Here is a 19164-nt window from a genome sequence, read left to right as displayed (position 1 = left end):
TACAATTAATAGAAAAGTGATGATAGTTAAGATCCTGTGAGGCAGGCAGACACATGTGTGAACTCCGACTCTGCCCACTGACTAGCTTTGTGACTTAAGCCAGTTACTAACTGGACATGGAACAACAGACTGGTTCCAAATAGGAAAAGGAGTACATCAAGGCTGTATATTTTTGCCCTGCTTATTTAACTTATATGCAGAGTACATCATGAGAAACACTGGACTGGAAGAAACACAAGCTGGAATCAAGATTGCCGGGAGAAATATCAATAACCTCAGATATGCAGATGACACCACCCTTATGGCAGAAAGTGAAGAGGAACTAAAAAGCCTCTGGTTGAAAGTGAAAGAGGAGAGTGATAAAGCTGGCTTAAAGCTCAACATTCAGAAAACGAAGATCATGGCATCTGGTCCCATCACTTCATGGGAAATAGATGGGGAAACAGTGGAAACAGTGTCAGACTTTATTTTTTGGGGCTCTAAAATCACTGCAGATTGTGACTGACTGCAGCCATGAAATTAAAAGACACTTACTCCTTGGAAGGAAAGTTATGACCAACCTAGATAGCATATTCAAAAGCAGAGATATTACTTGGCCAACAAAGGTCCATCTAGTCATGGCTATGGTTTTTCCTGTGGTCATGTATGGATGTGAGAGTTGGACTGTGAAGAAAGCTGAGCGCTGAAGAATTGATGCTTTTGAACTGTGGTGTTGGAGAAGACTCTTGAGAGTCCCTTGGACTGCAAGGAGAGCCAACCAGTCCATTCTGAAGGAGATCAGCCCTGGGATTTCTTTGGAAGGAATGATGCTAAAGCTGAAACTCCAGTAGTTTGGCCACCTCATGTGAAGAGTTGACTCATTGGAAAAGACTCTGATGCTGGGAGGGAATGGGGGCAGGAGGAGAAGGGGCCGCCAGAGGATGAGATGGCTGGATGGCATCACCAACTCGATGGACATGAGTCTGAGTGAACTCCAGGAGTTAGTGATGGACAGGGAGGCCTGGCGTGCTGCGATTCATGGGGTCGCAAAGAGTCGGACACGACTGAGCGACTGAACTGAACTGAACTGAACCGGAGTGTTACTTTTTTTCCCTTCAATCAGTAAAATGAGATGATAATAGTTCCTACATCACAGGGTTGAGGAGTCAATGAGATAATGCATATATAAAACAGTCATTCTGGGCCAGACACAGAGTATATTCACTTATTCACTTACTGTTTCTGCTGTTGCTGTTGTGTTTATAATTATTAGTGTTGTTACTATCCTTTGCCTTTCTAACCTAACTCTGATTATCTTTAGGTTCAGTGACTAAATTATCCTGAATTTAATAACAGAGATGAAATTATTCTGAGCAGAAAGTTTGGTCCTTTAAATCTGCTTTTGTTAAAAAAGAAAAAGGAATCCTTAAGAGTCATCTTCATGATCTTTGACCTTTCCACAATAAGAAAGACCTTTCACTGCCTGTTTATGGCTGGTGTATCAGGGAAAAGATCTTTTGTACGCCCTTCAAAATTTCCCCTTCTTCCTGTGTTTCCCCTCCTGTCTCCTTCCTGGCCCAGCAGACAGAGAATGATGTCTGTTTGATACCGCTGGCCTCTTTTGAAAATCTGGTAATGGCATTTATCCTGTCAGCAGTTCTTGAGTATTTAGCGTTTTACATCTTGATCTGTCTTTATTACTCGAGGAACAGCCCTTAACTTTCCCCATTCCTTTCTGATGAAAAGCTTAGGCTATAGAAGTTTGGTCCCCTCACTAAGCTACAGATCCCCTGCTGTTTTTATAGACCAACTTTTGACACAGACTGCTTCTGTTCAAGTAGCTCATTGTTACTAAGTGAGTGCCAGTTTATACCAGATCTTAACTTTTAAATCACGTTGAAATAGACTTCTTAATGGTTATTTTGGTGCTGTTTAAATTGTCTGTTTTTTCCCCCAATGACCAAAATAATACATGCTTATTTTAAAACATTAATCAGAAAAATATAGAAATCATAAAAAAGAAAATAAGCTCTACGCCATCAGAATACTCACTTTTACTATTTTTGTATGGTTCTATATAGGCCTTTTTCTGTACGTATGTAGGTTTATATGACTTAAAAATTTTTTTGTTTTTCCCAAAATGACATCCTTTTTTTCCAGTCTGTTTTATAATCTGCTTTTCCCCCTTCTTTAACTATATATTTATGTGTATCTTAAATAGTTGTGTAATATTTCATTGAATTGGTGTATTGTAATTTGTTTAACTAATTCTCTATTGAGATAGACATTTAGGTTTTTCATTGACTTAATTGCAGGACCGTGAACATTTCTCTTTATCTGTTTTAGAGTAGTTGTGTTATTGTCTTTTAATGCATTCTTAGAAGTTCTTTGTGAGTCCAAGACTTTGCCTCTACTAAATCGCCATGAATGTACATTTCCCCAATCATATTTGGGTATTATCAGTTATTTTCATATTTCCCAATATGATAAGAAAAACACCAATGTCTGTGTTTTAATTTCCTGTTTCTTTGATTATTGGCGATTGAATATATTTTAATTTTTTTTGGCCACTAGCAGCAGCAGCAGTTCTAAGATGTATATTTTAAAAGAGTAGAGGTTTATTTCTTGCACTAAGTAATAAGATTATGCTTTCTAGTTTTTAAACATTTTTCTCTTTGCTAGACTTAGTTTCTCACTTAGCTAGTTATTTTCAAGTATTAACATAGGAAATTAAGTAAGTACTAACTAGAAAAGAAAACCAAGCTTGTTAGAATAATCTTCTTTGTCTAAAACACAAGTGAGGAGAACTGAAACTCTCAATGCTTATTTGCACTCTAAGGTACCTATTTTGGCTTAACTGGTCCTTCTTTAGCATCTGGCTCTTGTCCATGTTCTAGGTGAGAGATGTTTGTAAAAGTAACGTTTATCTGTTTTGTCACATGTTCTTCATTTTTATTATTGTTAAAGGACATGGAAATCATTGATCCAAATACTCATTTTGGCAAAGTATGACTTTTAAAATCAGAAGATAAGATGTTTGGGCTATAGTCTTTGCACATGATAAAAGCATGTTGTTTTTACTTTATTGCTTTTAGAAGAAAAACAACAGTGAAGACATTATGTATTTATGCGGATTACAAATCTGATGAAAGCTACACTCCAAGCAAGATCTCAGTCAGAGTAGGAAATAATTTTCACAATCTTCAAGAAATTCGGGTATGTCTTTTTTTTTTTTTTAATTTTATTTTATTTTTAAACTTAACATAACTGTATTAGATTTGCCAAATATCAAAATGAATCCGCCACAGGTATACATGTGTTTAAAATTTTTTAAAATATTTTGTCCGGTAACATTTGCCATTTAGAAGATGGTCACTTTTGACATTAAACAGATTAAAATGTTAATTTCTAAAAGGGAAAGTGTTAATATTTTAGAAAACACTTTATATTTCTTATATTTTAAATTTTCTTCTAAATTCTGATTGTCATCTGTTTTTTCTCCAGTATTTTATTATGGAAAATTTCAGATACACAGAAAAGCTAAAAGAACTGAACAGTGAACCCCAACATACTCATACTCATATTCTAGATTATACAATTGTTAGTGTTTTGCTATACTTTATTATGATCTTTTCATTATCTCATTTTTATGTACATTTCAAAATAGGTTGTTGATATTTCTACATTTCACCCCAAATACTTTAGCATGGTGTATGATAACTAGAGTCATTAATATTTCTTTCTGAAGGTTCATTTTTTAAGGTAAAATTTATGTAAATTTTGCACAGATCTTAATTATTTGGTGAGTTTTGACAAATGTATAATACATCTGTATAGCCCCAACTCCTATTAAGATAGATATAGAACTTTCCATTACCCAGAAAATTCCCTCATATTTCTTTCTAGTCAGTCCCCATATCTGTCTTACCCTCAGTGGTAACTGTTGTGATTTTGTTTGTTCATTCATTCATTCATACCACAGATCAGTTCTACCTGTCCTAGAATGTCATATAAATGGAATCATACAGAGTATACATTTATGTAAAGATTCTTTCGCTCAACCTCATTTTTTTGAGATCCATCCATGTTGTTGCATGTATCAGTACTTCATTTTTTGGATTCCTGAGTTGTAATCCATTGTTTGAATAAACTATAATTTATTTATCTTCTGACAACTTTCTGAAGCCAATAGGACCATGCTTTTGTGACCTGAATTTTATTAATCCCCAAATATTTACATTCCAGAGATATTTTCAGTGATTTTGAAATATACACTTGGAAAATTGTGACCCTTATTAGCATTTTTTCTTTTCAGAAAATTTTTGAGCTCAAATAGTCATTAAAATCCTTAAATTAGGTGGTTCTGAGAAATCTGGGACAGACCTATACTTTTTGAAAGACTTCTAGTTAAATTGTGACCTGGACTCTTATTCGGTGTTTATATTTAGATCTATCTACATTTATATTTCTTCCCCGAGTTAGTAGTAGAATACTTAATAAAAATCGTATGTACTTTCATTGTTTTCTTATTAAGTGCAGTGTTTTCCTCTTGTGAAACTTGCTTATACATTAACAAATAATAAGTAAGTACATTGTCCACAGGTATTATTGTTGTTTGATCTTCTTTGAAATAAATTCATTGCTTTTTGAGATGAATACTTGGTCTTCTTCCGGAGTTATCTTCCTTTATTTTTTTTTTCCCCATGGTAAACATTTTATTTTTCTACCTCAGTTGCTTATGGGGGTAAAAATAAAACGTCATTAGGGAGAAGCACAGATGAACTATTTATGGAGATGAGGAAAATTCACAATGGCTCGAACGTCTGTGAGCTAAGTATACTAGCACAGGTTCACCAAAGCAAAGCAATTCACAGCAGAACAAAACAAACAGGAAAAAAAAAGCCATACAGATTTTGAAAAATAGCACCTATGAAAAAGTCTGCGGGAAAATAAAAGGAAATTAACCAATGACGACATCAAGCATCTTTAATGAGATGAGCCAGACTGCACACGTTGGGCCTAAAGGATGTGCGTGCATGCCTGTTGCTAAGTTGTGTCTGACTCTTTGCGACCCCATGGGGCCCGCCAGGCTCCTCTGTCCATGGGATTCTCCAGGCAAGAATACTGGAGTGGGTTGCCATTGCCTTCTCCATCTTCCTTTATTTTTAAAGAGTAATTCTGTAAATTTTATCAAGGACTAATTCGGTTTTGAAAAATTGCCATAAAAAAGGTAGTCTTATTCTAGTTTAAAAACCTTTCTTATTTTCTCTTGACAGACCATACTGGTTAATTTGTACTTCCTGTGCTTGAATAAATTCACAAATGGATCAGCTCTGAATTTTCTTCATTTAAATTTTTTTCAATACTTTTTTCATTCAGAATCATTAAAAATTTTATTATCATAGTCATATTGGACCATTTGCTAGACTTTTATTAGTCAGTCATGTAACTAACAGTGCTTAAAGCCTTGAGACATTTACTTCTTGTACTTAAATTATTAAACATTTTATATTTATCACATGATTGGGTCACTCATATTGAGAAACCTTTGGGAGCAGAGTCAGCTTGTTTTGATTTAGAATTAAAGATTTGTCATACAATTCTTCATACAGGTTGAAATAAGTGAAACACTAGGAAGAAAAGGTTTTGATCCAAGATATGTATGGTTGAATCGTCCAAAAAGAGCCTGTTAGAACAGTGCTGCTTTTCTTCTCTCAGAATTGTTACAGAGACTGCTAAAAGGAAATGATGTAGTCAGAATTGGTGTTCAAAGCACATTTGTATAATGTTAGCTTGCATTTTGGAGAAGGAAGTGGCACCCCACTCCAGTACTCTTGCCTGGAAAATCCCATGGATGGAGGAGCCTAGTAGGCTGCAGTCCATGGGGTCGCTAGGAGTCGGACACGACTGACCGACTTCACTTTCACTTTCATGCATTGGAGAAGGAAATGGCAACCCACTCCAGTGTTCTTGCCTGGAGGATCCCAGGGATGGGGGAGCCTGGTGGGCTGCCGTCTCTGGGGTCGCACAGAGTCGGACACGACTGGAGCGACTTAGCAGCAGCAGCAGCAGCATGTATGGTATATATTTATAATGTCCACTAGATGTCACTGTTGTCCTTTAATTGCTGTTCTCCTAAATTTAGAGATTAAGTTGATACCTCAAGTAGTCCTAGTTGCACTGCTTGTTTCAAGAGTGTATTAAAAAAATTCTTTAATGTGTTTTGGGAACTGTAGGCTTCATGTCTGATTTCTAGATATGTGTTAAATATATGTTTGTATTTGTAAATTATAGAAACTTTAAAGACCATTTGGACCATTGTAGAATACTTTTAATCTAGTCTTTGCTTTTATTATATCATTTAAGTCATGAAACATTAGCCATATAGAATAAGGGCTCTTTTAAATAGTCTCTAAGTGTGTTTATATTTCTGTGTAGTGACCACATAGCCTCATGAGACCAATAATAATAAATATTACCAGGTGATAATGTAAGTTGTTTTCCTGAAAAACTTAATGAACATACTGTTTCTCTGCCACAGTCCTCGCTAAGGAACCATAATTTTTGGATTTTGCTTTAAAATATTAGTGTTGCTTTTGCAGCTCATAGTATAAAGAATACTTTTATCTTTAATTATACATCTTTATAATGTGATTTATTCTGTTTACCTTTTTTCTTTTGTAAGTTAAAGAAGTTAAGAATTTGATAGCACTTTGTTTTTTAAGGAAATATAAGCAAAGGATGATTTTATTTTCTTAATGTTACTCCTCTATAACATCTAAATTGTTACTTTTAAAAAATCTTTGCTTTTTCTAACTCAGATACTAAGACAAGTGATTAAAATAGTGTGAACTTTTATGAGGTTTTTAGAACCATCATTTTATTAGTTATAGGACTGATTTAACTGAGTGGAAAATCCAACTAAATCTTTTTATATTTTTCCATGGATGCTTGCCGACCGGAGGGTGTAGTGTGTATTGGAGTGTTTTAATAGGTTTTCCTTTTTTACTAGAAATTATGGATTTGTTTACTTGAAACACTCTAAAGCCTATTTTCTGTAACTTTGTTATTGATTTGAAATAGCAACTTTGAAAAAAAATTATAGTTCAGGGTGAGAAAAACTTATCAGTCATCCTGTTTATCCAACTATTTCTAGTTTTCTAGCATACGCTTTCTTTCATCTCAGTTATAAAGTATGACATTATATGTAGATCTTTGATTCCTCTGTTGAAAAATCTCTGCAAAAAGATCAGGCCCTTCCTTTACTATTCTAGAATGCATATTTTAACCTGTATTCTTGAAGAGGAAGTTAAAACAAATTAAGTTTAGACTTTCTGTCTAATGGATACAAGATACTGACTCTGGGCTTGGCCAATTAGAACACTTTTTGTACCAGAGTTGAATTAATTTATGCTGCTCATTCTGCTTTCCTGTTTTCAAAATTATCTATCCTACACAGATTGGAAACCAACAGCCTAAGAACATTTTATGTTTATAATTTATTGCTTCTGTAGAAGAGACTATTTCTATATGGAAGTAAGAATTTAGCATTTCAGAGGCTGTGTCATTATCTTTTCAATATATTTAATCTCAGTTTTGTTACTTTTATGCAAGAAATCATGTTCATGTTGTCCAGGAATTTATTCTAGAGATGTTTTCAAATAAAGATATGGTTTCTTTTTAACTATTTAAATCCTGTGTATTTTAGCATTATGTTTTGGTTTAATGTTGTTCTTTTCCTTCGCTCTCAGAAGGGAAAATATGTGTGAAGGAAATTTTTTGTTGTTTAGCGTGAGGAACCAGAATACTACTGTGTATTAAATGTGATCATTTTAGAATACATCCCCAGCTAAAATCTAAGAAAATTTAAAATCTATATTTTCTAACTGGACTAATAGATACATGTATATGTATGGCTGAGTCCCTTTGCTGTTTACCTGAAACTATTACAACGTTGTTAATCGGCTATACTCCAATACAAAATAAAAAGTTTTTACTAAAGACAGTTCTCTTTTTATCTCTGTGTGTATTCTCATTCCCATAAAAAAAAAACTATTGTAGAAATTTTTGTTCTCAAATATAAAATGAAAGTCATTTATTAAACATATAGTGGCAGCTCTCAAAATTACTTCTACACAGTTTATGAAAAACAACTTGCTAATCTAAGGTTAAGCAGATGTTTTCAGCATATGTGAAAGTTGTCCTTTGGTTCCTTGTTAGTATTTTACTTCTAAAATTTGTAGTCACAAGAGGATCAAGTACTGATGGAGCCCAAAATTGAGTGCTTAAGTGAATTTTAAGCCTTGCTTTTGTCTTCAGATAATAAAGCTCTTACCAAGTGTTTTTTTCTTTTTTTAAGAGGAGGCTTGAAACAAGTCTTTAATGTTAAGAGAGCCATAATGATATTTTCCTTTTCTTCCATGTGGGCGAGCATTTTGGCTGTCTACCTTGTGTCTTAAATCAGTAGCATGGCTATGAGAGTCCATATATGGTACTTTGACAGAAGTGGTTAATAAGTCAGCTCTTCTGTTAAAATAACATTTACTATTATAATTTGCGTTCCATTAATGTGTGTGGTAGAGTGCAGAGATGCAGACAAAGGCTCTGACTCTCTCCATTGATCTTAAAATCTACTTTTATTTACTTTCTTATGAGAGGCCTATTTTAAACAACTTGATATAAAGTAGAATGATTTAGGTGGTATCTACAGACATAAATTGGTTTGATAAGACAATGTTTAATTTACTGAGACTTTGGAAAAAATAGTTTTTATTGAATTTAGCTAATTGGAAAGAAAATATTTTTTAAAATCAGCTTTTATAACAAATTTTAGGACATTTTGAAATGAGTGTAGAATATTTTGGTGTGGTACACACAATATTTTGGCTAGAAATAGTGTTGTCTTTTATCCCTTTCTAAACATAATGAAAAATATTCATAATTATCAGTGCATACATTACTTATTTTTAAAATGGAGTTGAGATAAGTATGCATTTGGCGTATGTTTCTTCTTGAAACTAAAATATATTACAGAATAGAAGAGTATATTTATTTTTAGGAGAGGAACCTTCTTTGTATCTCTTGTTTTTTGTTTGACCACAAACTTAAACTATAGATTTTTTGCATAGCCTGGCATTCCATGTAATACAGATTCTTGCTTTGTTCAGTAAATATTTATTTAGAGGCTGTTAAGTGCCAGACACTGTATTAGGTACAAGGGATACAGCAGAGATAGTCACTATTTCTGCCTTCAAGCACTTTGTAGTCCGGTGGAAGAGACAGGCAAATAAATCAACAATTACAGTTTAGTAAATACACGCAGCGTGTATGAGAACACAGTAGTTTAAAATTTTTTTAATTTAATGATAGTGATAGTTTGAAAATTTTTTCTAAAAGAGGTAATGGTTCGACTGAATCTGAAGGATAGAGTAAAGCCTCCTCAGGTGGAGAATAAAGTGGAGCTGTTTCAACATAAAGGTTCCGTACAAAGGTATGGAAGCATGCAGGTCTGGCATGACGGCAGAACTGCCGGGAGTTTAGCATGCCTGACAGCTGGGTAGGTGTGAGGCATCGCAGGAAAGACCGGAAAAGTGTTTATTCTTTCAGCATATTTACTGTGATGGTAATGGCCTGTGTATGTAAGGAGTTTACCTTTTTTTGTAGAGTAAATACATAATTGTTCCACTGAAAATGATATAGGTGAAAGTCAGATTGTGCCTGCTGTCAGACTTCTAGGGAGCTTAGACTTGAAATGAGGAAACATTGATAAAGTGAAATCCTGGCTATGGTGAAATGGACTGGAGCAATGTGAAAACCAGGCATGGAGTCCTGTGAGTGCGGGCTTACTCGCTCAGTCGTGTCCGACTCTTTTGTCACCCTTTGAACTGTAGCCCACCAGACTCCTCTGTCCATGGGATTTTTCAGGCAAGAAAACTGAAGTGGGTCTCCATTTCCTCCTTCAGGGGATCAAGGTACAGATTATGAGGATTTAACTAAGGTGAGAGCGGTTGGGTTCAAGAGGAAGGGATGTGTTTGAAGTAGAATCCAAATGACTTGTGAATGATTGCTACCTGGGAGTATCCACAGGTGATTCAAGTAGGTAGAACGGAACAGCTAGCATTCTTCTCATGTCTGGCATCTGGTTGAATATTGCGATTTAATTGGAAATGGAATATAGAGTAAGGACCATAGAGGTGGGGATGGAGAGAAAGTTTAAGCTAATGAAATTAATTTTGCCTCTGATTTCTTGTATCTTTTCAGATGGAAGACTTTTCAGTGGGTAGTCAGGTCCATGAAACTGAACCCGAGGGAAAAAGTCTAGGTTAGAGGTATAGGTTTGGGAATCATCCATGTGTGAGTAGCAGCTTAGGTGTGAGTTTCGATTTCATTCAAGGAGTGCATATGGTTGAAAAGAATACCAGAGCTGAAACTGCAGGAAATGCCAATATTCAAGGATTGGGTAGTAAAAGGTCATCCAATGAAAAATGCTGAGAGGAACTGCCAGAGATGAGAATAAAAATCAAGACAATATAATGTCACAGAACTGATAATGGTCAAGAACTCAGTTAGACAGGGCCTGAAGAGTTTCCTTCCTAAGCCTGTGTGACATGTTGTAATAGGCAATGTATTTAATGCAGCTCTGAACTAAGGCAGTTCTTGCAAGTAGTTTAGTCACTCTTTGGAGGGATAGGTTCTAAATTTATATTAATAGATTGGAGGCTAATGAAATTGATTTGCTTTTGTAGCAAGAATTCTAAGTTTTCCTATCATAGTATTTGTGCTAAGTAAGAAGATTCTGATGGGTATTCTTGTTTCATAAGTCTTTAGATTGGAACGTTTTGTCTTGCTGATGCGTACTTGAAGGAAACCATGAAGTCGATGGGGTTTCTTTCAAGAGCATTGTGCTATATAGTTGCTTTTTTCAAGAGCATTTTCACAGCAGTTATGGAAAGACTGCACTTAAAAAATTTTTTTTTTAGGCAGAGTGACAGTAGTAACAGTCAAGGGCAAAGAAGACAAACAAACAAAAACCCAGAATTAGAAAGCCCTTTATTTAACCCTGGGCTTCCCTGATGGCTCGGTAGACAATCTGCCTGCGATGCAGGACACCTGGGTTTGATCCCTGGGTTGGGAAGATTCCCTGGAGAAGGCAATGGCAACCTACTCCAGTATTCTTGCCTGGAGAATTCCATGGAGCCTGGAGGGCTACCGTCCATGGGGTCGCAAAGAGTTGGACACAACCGAGCGACTAACACTTTCCCTTTATTTAATCACATGGCAGGATGTGGGTTTCCCAGGTGGCGCTGGTGGTAAAGAACCTGCTTGCCAATGCAGGAGACGTAAGAGACACGACTGAAGCGACTTCACACACACGCGCGCATCGCAGGATGTAATACAAAAATACAATAAAATGCACTTTATTATGTGTTTTACTTACAAATATGAAAATGAGATATGGATTATCAACCCCTGTTATAAAGAAAGCTTACTGAGTGTGAGCAGCTGAATGAGCCAGGACTGAGCACCTGACTGAAAACCTAGCAAGTGTCGGAAACAGTGGACTTTAATAAAAAAGTCAAACCAGCAGTCAGTCCATAGCCTCGCCACTGACCCATGTTTGTATACTTCAGAAAGATTATCTAAATAAATCCAATCGATTCCTTCTCAGGAAAAAAAAAAGTTTTAATTGTGATAAAAAAAAATAACCCCATAGAGTTTGTCATCTTAACATTTTTTAAGTATATAGTCCAGTAGTGTTAACTATATTCACATTGTTGTATAACAGATCTCCAGAATGTTTTCATCCTGCCAAACTGAAAATCTGTGTCCATTAAACAAGTCCTTGTCATTTCCCTGCCCTCAGACCCCAGTAACCACCAGTCTGCTTTCTGTCTCTGAATGAGTGAAGTCATACACCATGTGTCGTTTCGTGACTAGCGTATTTCAGCTAGCACGATGCCTTCGAGGTTCATCCCAGTTGTAGCATGTCACAGGATCCCTTTCCTTTCTAAGGCTAAGTCATATTCTATTGCATATATAGACCACGCTATGTTTATCCATCCCGCTGACAATGGACAGTCAGTTGCTCCCACCTCGAGATTATTGTGAATAATGCTGCTTTGAACACGGGTGGGCAAATATTTCTTTGAAACCCTACTTTCAGTTCTTTGGAGTATAAATCCAGAAGTGGAATCGCAGAATCATATGGTAGTTCTGTTTTGTTATTTTTTGCTTCTCTCCAAAGGATGGCTTATAAGAAACAGGCAAGTTAGCAGTAAGACTTGATGCAAAAACATAGCAATTTGAAGAAGGAGGGGTAAGGTGAAGGGCCGTGCACTACTGAAGCTTTGAAGTTAGAAGATTATAAGCTGTGAGGTATAGGAGTGGGCAGGATGGCGTATGGATGGAGTGGGTATAAGGACAGAGACACGAGAAGAGTGACAGATAGGGTGGGACAAGTGGCTGCTGCCCCAGCATTTTTCATTTCCTGACCTTTCTGATACCTGGGTGTTTCTTTTCTCCTGGTTTCCCATGTATATATAAACTTTTCCATAATCTCCCACCTCCTGTAGACTTTTGAGTGAGTTTTTGTCCCTGGCTACTAAAATGACCCTGATTAGAACAGTAGTAGCAACAGAAAGCAGAGAAGGCGATGGCACCCACTCCAGTACTTTTGCCTGGAAAATCCCATGGACAGAGGAGCCTGGTAGGCTGCAGTCCATGGGGTCACTAGAGTCGGACAGGACTGAGCGGCTTCACTTTCACTTTTTACTTTCGTGCATTGGAGAAGGAAATGACAACCCACTCCAGTGTTCTTGCCTGGAGAATCCCAGGGACGGGGGCGCCTGGTGGGCTGCCGTCTATGGGGTCGCACAGAGTCGGACACGACTGAAGGGACTTAGCAGCAGCAGCAGCAACAGAAAGAGCTGCAGTGTTTCTTGCTAAGAAATACCTGCTGAAAATATTTTTCATAATTTAAATATATATTGAATTGAGGTAAGCCTACTCAAAGACTTTCATTTTTTTTTTTCTCAGCCTCTTATTTCACACGTGTTAAATGAAGAATTCTTATTCTCCAAGTTTTAGAGGCAAATTTTTTTTTATAGGACCAATGTTGCATTTGGAAGAGAAGAATTGGCATGTCAATTTTGATTTTTTAAAAAATACTTATTTTTTTAATTTGCTGCTCCTGGTCTTAGTTGAGGAATGCAAACTCTTAGTAGCAGCATATGGGATCTAGTTCCCTGACCAGGGATTGAACCCGGGTGCCCTGCATTGGGAGTGCAGAGTCTTAGCCTCTGGACCACCAGAGAAGTCCCTCAGTTTTGATTTAGATTGGATCGACGATCATAGAATTGTTTTTGAGTTGTTGTGTTCACTATTATTTGTGTTTATTGTTAGCTCTGTGGTTTATTAAGTACTTCCTACACATGTCACTGTGCTAAGCAGTCACTACTCACAGTTCCGTTTTTTCTCTCCAGAGCTCACGTGGTGGTCAGATATCATATTCAAATCAAGCTGAGCCTTAGAGAGGTGAAGTAGATCTTGTGCTATAGGGCTCACACTCAACATGAGAACGTTAGAACTGAAAGGAACTTTAGAGGTAATTTCGTTCATCAGAAACTCAGATGCTGAACAAACTGGCAGGTAACGCACCACCGTTAATCCATGCCTTATCCAAAAGCTGTCCCCCTTTGGATAAGGCATGGATTAACGGTGGTGTGTTACTGCCAGTTACTCAGTTGCAGCCTTTCTTACCTCAGGGAATATAGGTGCAGGGTTGCCAGTCTTGCAGTTTTTAAAGAGGAATCATAAATCTGGATTTGAATATGAAATTTCCCAATTTTTAAAACATGCTGGGCAAACAAAGTATGTTTGCTGCTGGATGTGGCCACCAGTTAGCAGCTTCTTACCAAGTACGATGCCATTATTTACAAGCAGTACACCACGAGGTAAAGTAAGCTGCCCAATGTCACACAACAAAGCAGTTTTTTAGCTGGGAACCAATGAACATTATGTATTTCTTTCATTTTTTTCCTTAAAAAAAAATCACATTAGATTACAAGTTACCAAGACATTTCATCAAATTTTTCAGAAAAAATTGAAATCTGTACCTGAGGAAGTGAGCTAGTTAGTACTAATTAGTAAGTGGTGGGATAGATTGATTATTGATTTTTGAAATGTATTTAAAAATTGTTTACTCCCTTGGTATATCCTCTTGAAAATTATTGATACATGTAATGCTAAAGTTGTTGGCGTGTGTGCGTGCGTGTTCAGTCACTTCGGTTGTATCCTACTCTTTGTGACCCTGTGAACTGTAGCCCACCAGGCTCCTCTGTCCATGGGATTCTCCAGGTAAGAATGTTGGAGTGGGTTGCTGTGTTCTTCTCCAGGGCATCTTCCTGACCCAGGGATTGAACCTGCGACTCTTAGGTTTCCTGCATTGGCAGGCAGGTTCTTTACCGCTGGCACCAGCTGGGAAGCCCGTTGTTGGCATACATGTTTATAAATATTTGCTTTTTTTTTTGCTGATTGCTTTTGCTTAATGATTTTATAAAGACCTTTCAGCAGGGTAATTTGGAGAATAAGATTTCTAAGGAGAAAAGAAAAAAATCTCCAAGTTTCAGAATAAAAGAGTGAGAATATTGGAGTAGGAACTCTGGGAATATAAGCCAATTGATAATTTTCCTCTGTGGCCGCAAGCATTTGTAGGTTTTTGGGGACATATTTACAATTATAGTTGATGGTAGAAAACAGAAACAGTAGTTCAACTATCTCAGTACTATTTTCAGAACAAATTGTCTACTTTGTAATTAACTTAAAAATGATAATTAGCTAAAATGGTCCATAGCTAATCTTGATCTCTGGTGCTTAATTAAGTAGGGCAGAGGCGAATTTCAAAGTACTTCTGATAAGAAAAGATCTAGAATCAGACTAAGTGATACTGTAACTTAGAGACAGTAGTAGGGAAATTGTTTAGCTGTTAGCTGTCTAACAATTTTTATTGTCTGAAGCCTTATCTTGTTCTAAATTAATATGGTATTTCTTAAATAGCTGTGTAAATTTGCTACTGCCTTATTTTTTATAATGAAGATTATAAGTTCTTATTCTGGATCTTATATAATCTGTGGCTTCCCATTCTTTGCCACCAAATGAACAAAATTATCATATAGTTACAGATACCTCAGATTGAAATATATCATGTTAAGAGAATGAGAAGACAAGCCACAGACTGGGAGAAAATATTTGCAAAAGATACCTCTCATAAAGTACTGTTATCTAAAATATAGAAAGAACTTTAAGAACTCAATAAGAAAACAAACAACCTGATTTCAAAAATAGGCCAAAGAGCTTACCAAACATCTCACCAAAGAAGATACATGAATGGCACCTAAGCATAACCTAAACATGCTTGGAAAACATGGTCCACATCATACGTAATCAGGGACATGCGAACTGAAAGGAGATGATAGTACACATTTTATTAGGATGGCGAGTCCTGAGCACTTAGTGAACCCAGTCCTCACAAGGACATGGGGCAGAAGGAACTCTGACTCACTGCTGGTTGGAAGGCAGGATAGTGCAGCCACTTCCCTGGTGGCTCAGACCTTAAAGAGTCCACCTGCAATGCAGAAGACCTGGGCTCAATTCTTGGGTTGGAAAGAGCCACTGAAGAAGGGAATGGCTACTCTCTCCAGTATTCTTGCCTGAAGAAATTCCACGGACTGAGGAGCCTGGGGTTACAAAGAGCCAGACACGACTGAGCCACTTTCGCTTTCACTTTGGAAGATAGTTTGGCGGTTTCTTAAAAAACTAAATGTACTCGTACCATATGATCAGTAGTCTTGCACTTTGATATTTACTCAGAGGAGTTGAAAACTTCAGTTCAGTTCAGTTGCTCAGTCGTTTTCGACTCTTTGAGACCCCACGAATCACAGCACGCCAGGCCTCCCTGTCCATCACCAATTCCCGGAGTTCACCCAAACTCATGCCCATCAAGTCAGTGATGCCATCCAGCCATCACATCCTCTGTCGTCCCCTTCTCCTCCTGCCCCCAATCCTTCCCAGCATCAGGGTCTTTTCCAGTGAGTCAGCTCTTCGCATGAAGTGGCCAAACTATTGGAGTTTCAGCTTCAACATCAGTCCTTCCAATGAACACCCAGGACTGATCTCCTTTAGAATGGACTGGTTGGATCTCCTTGCAGTCCAAGGGACTCTCAAGAGTCTTCTCCAACACCACAGCTCAAAAGCATCAATTCTTCGGCGCTCAGCTTTCTTCACAGTCCAACTCTCACATCCACACCTGACTACTGGAAAAACCATAGCCTTGACTAGACAGACCTTTGTTGGCACAGTAATGTCTTTGCTTTTGAATATGCTATCTAGGTTGGTCATCACTTTCCTTCCAACGTCTTTTAATTTCATGGCTGCAGTCACCATCTGCAGTGATTTCGGAGCCCAAGAAAATAAAGTCTGACACTGTTTCCACTGTTTCCCCATCTACTTCCCATGAAGTGATGGGACCTCTTGCTGTGATCTAAGTTTTCTGAACGTTGAGCTTTAAGCCAACTTTTTTACTCTCCTCTTTCACTTTCATCAAGAGGCTTTTTAGTTCCTCTTCACTTTCTGCCATAAAGGTGGTGTCATCTGCATATCTGAGGTTATTGATATTTCTCCTGGCAATCTCAATTCCAGCTTGTGCTTCTTCCAGCCCAGCGTTTCTCCTGATGTACTCTGCATAGAAGTTAAATAAGCAGGGTGACAATAGACAGCCTTGACGAACTCCTTTTCCTATTTGGAACCAGTCTGTTGTTCCATGTCCAGTTCTAACTGTTGCTTTCTGACCTGCATACAGGTTTCTCAAGAGACAGGTCAGGTGGGCTGGTATTCCCATCTCTTTCAGGATTTTCCATAGTTTATTGTGATCCACACAGTCAAAGGTTTTGGCAAAATCAATAAAGCAGAAATAAATGTTTTCCTGGAACTCTCTTGTTTTTTCCATGATCCAGCGGATGTTGGCCATTTGATCTCTGGTTCCTCTGCCTTTTCTAAAACCAGCTTGAACATCTGCAAGTTCATGGTTCACGTATTGCTGAAGCCTGGCTTGGAGAATTTTGAGCATTACTTTACTAGCATGTGAGATGAGTGCAGTTGTGCAGTAGTTTGAGCATTCTTTGGCATTGCCTTTCTTGGGGATTGGAATGAAAACACCTTTTCCAGTCCTGTGGCCGCGGCTGAGTTTTCCATATTTGCTGGCATATTGAGTGCAGCACTTTGCAGCATCATCTTTCAGGATTTGAAAGAGGTCAACTGGAATTCCATCACCTCCACTAGCTTTGTTTGCAGTAATGCTTTCTAAAGCCTACTTGACTTCACATTCCAGGATGTCTGGCTCTAGGTCAGTGATCACACCATCGTGATTATCTGGGTCGTGAAGATCTTTTTTGTACAGTTCTTCTGTGTATTCTTGCCACCTCTTCTTAATATCTTCTGCTTCTGTTAGGTGCATACCATTTCTGTCCTTTACTGAGCCCATCTTTGCATGAAATGTTCCCTTGGTATCTCTAATTTTCTTGAAGAGATCTCTAGTCTTTCCCCTTCTGTTGTTTTCCTCTATTTCTTTGCAATGATCACTGAGGAAGGCTTTCTTATCTCTCCTTGCTGTTCTTTGAAACTATGCAAATGGGAATATCTTTCATTTTCTCCTTTGCTTTTCACTTCTCTTCTTTACACAGCTATTTGTAAGGTCTCCCCAGACAGCCATTTTGCTTTTTTGCATTTCTTTTCCATGGGAATGGTCTTAATCCCTGTCTCCTGAACAATGTCACGAACCTCTGTCCATAATTCATCAGGCACTCTATCTATCAGATTTAGTCCCTTAAATCTATTTCTCACTCCACTGTATAATCATAAGGGATTTGATTTAGGTCATACCTGAATGGTCTAGTGGTTTTCCCTACTTTCTTCAATTTAAGTCTGAATTTGGTAATAAGGAGTTCATGATCTGAGCCATAGTCAGTTCCTGGTCTTGTTTTTGCTGACTGTATAGAGCTTCTCCATGTTTGGCTGCAAAGAATATAATCAGTCTGATTTCGGTGTTGACCATCTGGTGATGTCCATGTATAGAGTCTTCTCTTGTGTTGTTGGAAGAGGGTGTTTGCTGTGACCAGTGTGTTCTCTTGGCAAAACTCTATTAGCCTTTGTCCTGCTTCATTCTGTACTCCAAGGCCAAATTTGCCTGTTACTCCAGCTGTTTCCTGACTTCCTACTTTTGCATTCCAGTCCCCTATAATGAAAAGGCCATCTTTTTTGGGTGTTAGTTCTAAGAGGTCTTGTAAACTTACATCCACACAAAATCCTGAAAAATCCACACAAAATCTTGAAAACTTATATCTACACAAAATTCTGTACCCAGATGTTTATAGCAGTTTTAGTCACAATTGCTAAAACTTGGAAGCAACCAAGGCATCCCTCAGTAGGTAAAGGCATAAATAAACTGACAGTGGAATGTTACTCAGTGTTAAAAAGAAATGGACTCTCAACCCATGAAAAGACATGGAGGAACCTTAAATGTATATTCCAAGTGGAAAGATTCAATCTTGAAAGGCTACATATTGCATAATTTTAACTGTGGCATTCTAGAAGAGGCAAAACTGGAGGGGGGAATAAGAAGATTACGGATTTCCAGGAGTTGGGTGTGATGGGAAGATGAATAGCTGGGGCTGAGAAGATTTTTAGAGCTGTGAAGATACTCTTTGTGATACTATAAAGATGGATACATGTCATGGTATCAGGTTGGTGCAAGCATAATTGTGGTTTCGGATAGTGAATTTTTGTCATTATATCTAGGCTCAAACACATCTTTATTAATCAAGATAGGGATCATTACAATCAACACATTCTTGCCATTGAGAAATAAGTTTGTTTATTCATATGGCACAAAAATCTGTGCTCCAGAGTTCAACGAACTCTTAGAAAGCACTTTCTGCTATGTGGAATGCTTTGTGGAAGCATTTTCCCTGCAAAAAATTGTCAAGATGCTTGAAGAAATGGTGGTCAGTTGGCGAGACGTCAGATGAGGTAAAACTTCATAGCCCAATTCATCCAGCTTTTGAGTATTGATTAAAAAGTTGAAGTGTTGGTTGTGTGACGTGTGATCGGGTGTTGTCATGCAAAAGAATTGGG

The 19164-nt window shown here is 37.4% G+C and overlaps 1 protein-coding gene across 5 annotated transcripts in view; it reads left to right on the top strand.

Annotated features, from left to right (window-relative positions):
* The window catches only part of ANAPC10 (anaphase promoting complex subunit 10), an 86064-nt gene that overhangs the window by 34756 nt on the left and 32144 nt on the right, over positions 1 to 19164 (top strand). For 4 of the 5 annotated variants that reach the window (XM_006062132.4, XM_006062129.4, XM_025268116.3 and 1 more), the window contains exon 4: positions 3075 to 3195. In XM_006062132.4, coding sequence (XP_006062194.4) covers positions 3075 to 3195 — 121 coding nt within the window. Of the gene's footprint in view, positions 1 to 3074; positions 3196 to 3483; positions 4636 to 19164 lie in introns of those variants that run through there. The other variant, XM_044930471.2, reaches the window with a different exon arrangement.

This window comes from Bubalus bubalis, chromosome 17 (assembly GCF_019923935.1).
Source record: "Bubalus bubalis isolate 160015118507 breed Murrah chromosome 17, NDDB_SH_1, whole genome shotgun sequence".
Classification (NCBI taxonomy): Eukaryota; Metazoa; Chordata; class Mammalia; order Artiodactyla; family Bovidae; genus Bubalus; species Bubalus bubalis.
The sequence above is the reverse complement of the archived record's forward strand: the minus strand, read 5'-3'. Positions and strand labels throughout refer to the sequence as shown.